This window comes from Brassica oleracea, chromosome C6, assembly GCF_000695525.1.
Source record: "Brassica oleracea var. oleracea cultivar TO1000 chromosome C6, BOL, whole genome shotgun sequence".
Classification (NCBI taxonomy): domain Eukaryota; kingdom Viridiplantae; phylum Streptophyta; class Magnoliopsida; order Brassicales; family Brassicaceae; genus Brassica; species Brassica oleracea.
In genome coordinates, this window is record NC_027753.1 from 12773840 (window position 1) to 12776963 (window position 3124).

The 3124-nt window shown below is 52.0% G+C and overlaps 1 protein-coding gene across 1 annotated transcript in view; it reads left to right on the forward strand.

Moving 5' to 3' along the window:
• The first annotated feature begins 783 nt into the window (after positions 1-783).
• Positions 784-3124, forward strand: part of LOC106297515 — a 2494-nt gene continuing 153 nt past the window's right edge. Inside the window, exons 1-3 of the mRNA XM_013733743.1 lie at positions 784-1031; positions 1320-2541; positions 2701-2805. Coding sequence (XP_013589197.1) covers positions 784-1031; positions 1320-2541; positions 2701-2805 — 1575 coding nt within the window. The remainder of the gene's footprint in view (positions 1032-1319; positions 2542-2700; positions 2806-3124) is intronic.

Sequence of the window (3124 nt, forward strand, 5' to 3'; positions counted from 1 at the left end):
TACGGATCTATCTCTCACGCAACCGCGCACGCTCAGTCAGGTATGACGATCGACGCTGACAAAGACAAGCAAACGCACGAGGGGACTTCCGTCAATGCCAACGCTGAAAGAACTCCAGCTGGAAACGTATCCACGGTCACTACGAACGCCGTGATACTGGACCAGATGAAAAAAATGTTCGCCTTCGCTCAGAAAAAGTCGGACGAACAAGGAAAGCTCGTGGCCTCTCTCGCAAAACAGGTGGAAAACTTAACGGCGAGGGCCAAGAGTAAAAACCCGCGCGGGGCCACAAGAGCCCGCAGCGGCAGAAGAATCGATTTCGGACTCCAAGCGATCGGGCCACACGGGCAGACAAGGATTCTTCAGGTCAGAACCCTGACGAAACAGTCCCGCCAGGCGCACAACCAACCGCGGAGAACCTTCCACCTCCCGCCGGGAGCAACGAAGGAGGCAACCTTAACGGCGAAGGCCAAGAGTAAAAACCCGCGCGGGGCCACAAGAGCCCGCAGCGGCAGAAGACTCAATTTTGAGACTCCGAGCGATCGGGCCACACGGGCAGACAAGGATTTTTCAGGTCAGAACCCTGACGAAACAGTCCCGCCAGGCGCACAACCAACCGCGGAGAACCTTCCACCTCCCGCCGGGAGCAACGAAGGAGGCCATTTCGAGCGGATCGATCTGGACATAAACGACCAGTCCGATCACTCGGACGGAGGTGGCGACGTCCATCCGAGAAGAACGCAAAGCCAGTCCGCTCGGTAGGACGCGTCGTTCGAAAAGCCCATGACAGAGGAAGATGAAAACCTCTATTGGGTAGAGCAGGAAGAACTGGCCGAGAATCAGGCTGGGATCCACCGCAGCCAACGCCGACAGGCTTGCAAGGCTGCTAGAAATCCTGATGAGATCAATGATCTCCCCGAGTACATCGCAAAAACTGCGGCAGAAGTCAAGGCGATAAAGTCGCAGATTCACCACGCGACAAATGCTGCACCCGAGATCGACAGACTTCTCGTGAAAGCGCGGAAAACTCCGTTCACTGCCCGAATCACGGAAACTAACATCTCAGATCCTAGGAAGATCAAAATTCCCATCTACGATGGCACCACCGACCCGAAGGCGCATCTGCAGTCTTTCCAGATCGCGATGGGAAGGTGCAAACTCAAGGAACACGAACGAGACGGTGGCTACTGCCTCCTCTTTGTCGAAAACCTCAAAGGGGCCGCGCTCGAATGGTTTTCTTGTCTGAAACGAAACTCCATCGAAAATTTCCTTCAGCTCGCCTTGGAGTTTCTCAAACAATATTCCATGTTCATGGACAGGGAAACCTCAGACGTCGAACTTTGGAGTCTATCTCAAAGAGAAAACGAACCACTCCGCGAATTCATGAACAGGTTCAAGCTGGTAATGGCAAGAGTCACTGGAATCAGCGACAAAGTGGCAGTCGACGCTTTGCGGAAAACTCTCTGGTACAGGTCAAAACTCCGACAATGGATATCCCTTGAAAAACCGAGAACAATCCATGACGCTCTTCACAAGGCAACGGATTTCATCATGATGGAAGAAGAGATGAAAGTCCTCTCCCAGAAGTACAACCCGCATAAGACGTCTGCGAGAAGGAAAAACCCTCGTAATGACAGGTATGTCCACCACGAGGGAGAAGATCTCCAGGGCGAGCATAATTACGCTATCAACTCCGAACAGAAAAAGACTTCCGGAAATACCTGGACTAGGAACCAGTTCAAGGATAATTCCTACTGCGAGTTCCCCCAGACCAGAGTTCATTCCACTATGAACTGCAAGGTTCTCGGCACAAGTCTTGCTGCGAAGCTCCTCGCCGGCAAAATTTCGAAGGTCACATGCATAAAAGACCACCTCCTGGATTCCGACCGCCCTCCCAAAACTGATAAAGAGTCCCCCGAAAACGACACCCGCGAAAATCAGTCGGGCGAGAAACGCAGAAGGAGGCAGGATGACCGAGGAAACGACAGCAACCGTCGAAGGGTGAGCATGATCATTGGGGGATCGCAATTTTATCGCGATTTGATCTCGTCGATCAAAGCTTATGGACGTAAGGCTGAGAAGAGTTCAAGCTGGCTGGCTCGGTCCCCAACCGACGACGCCCCTAACGATATGATCGTCTTTGAAGAGCGGGAAACCATCAAAATCGACAAACCTCACTGCGACCCATTGGTTATCGATCTGGTAATCCGAGACCTGGAAGTGGGTAGGAACCTTATCGACACGGGAAGCACAGTCAACGTCATCTTCCGTGATACCCTCCGGAGGTTGAACATCGAACTCGGAGAAGTCGTCCCGGAACCAAAACCTCTCACCGGTTTCTTAGGTGCAACGTCTATGACCCTCGGATCAATCAAGCTCCCGGTGATGGCTAAAGAGGTGACGAAAATCATTTACTTCGCGGTAGGCGATAACCCGGCCATCCACAATGTCATCATGGGAACTCCTTGGATCAATGCCATGAAATCGGTACCGTCGACTTACCACCTTGGCATCAAGTTCCCAACTCCAAACGGAACAGCTGTAATCTGGGGATGCCAGAGACAGTCTAGGCTCTGCTTCTTGGCCGAGCATAAACTACGACAAACTCGGAACACCCCCGCGGTAAACCCAAAGCGGGCTAAGAAAGCTAAAAACGCTCCCAAGAGCTCCATAAAAAGTGATCCAGAATCACCTGACCAGGCATCGACTCCAGACAGCGACATAGTCCCCGAGTCCATCGCCTTGCCAGCGGACAGCCCGACTCCTGAAACGGTCGTCGATCCAAATGAAGCCCCAACGGCTGAAGTAACCGGAACGATCCCATCCAGCGAGGAGGAACACCCGCAGCAACAAGCAGAACTACGAGATGGCTTGATCCTCGAAAGAGGTACATAGGCAGCTTGTCATATCGACAAGTTCAGCTATTCCCCTCGTTAAAAAGGGGGAGTGGGTGGGTACGTATACTCGTATACTCCCACAAAGTCCGAAATATCCATGAATGTACTCGATATTTTTGAAACTTTTTCAATAAATTCTATCTTCTTCCGACCTTACGATTCGCTTGCAATAAGTCACAATAATCTAAGGTTGGCCTAAGAAACGCCCAAGATAAGGGCATACCGTC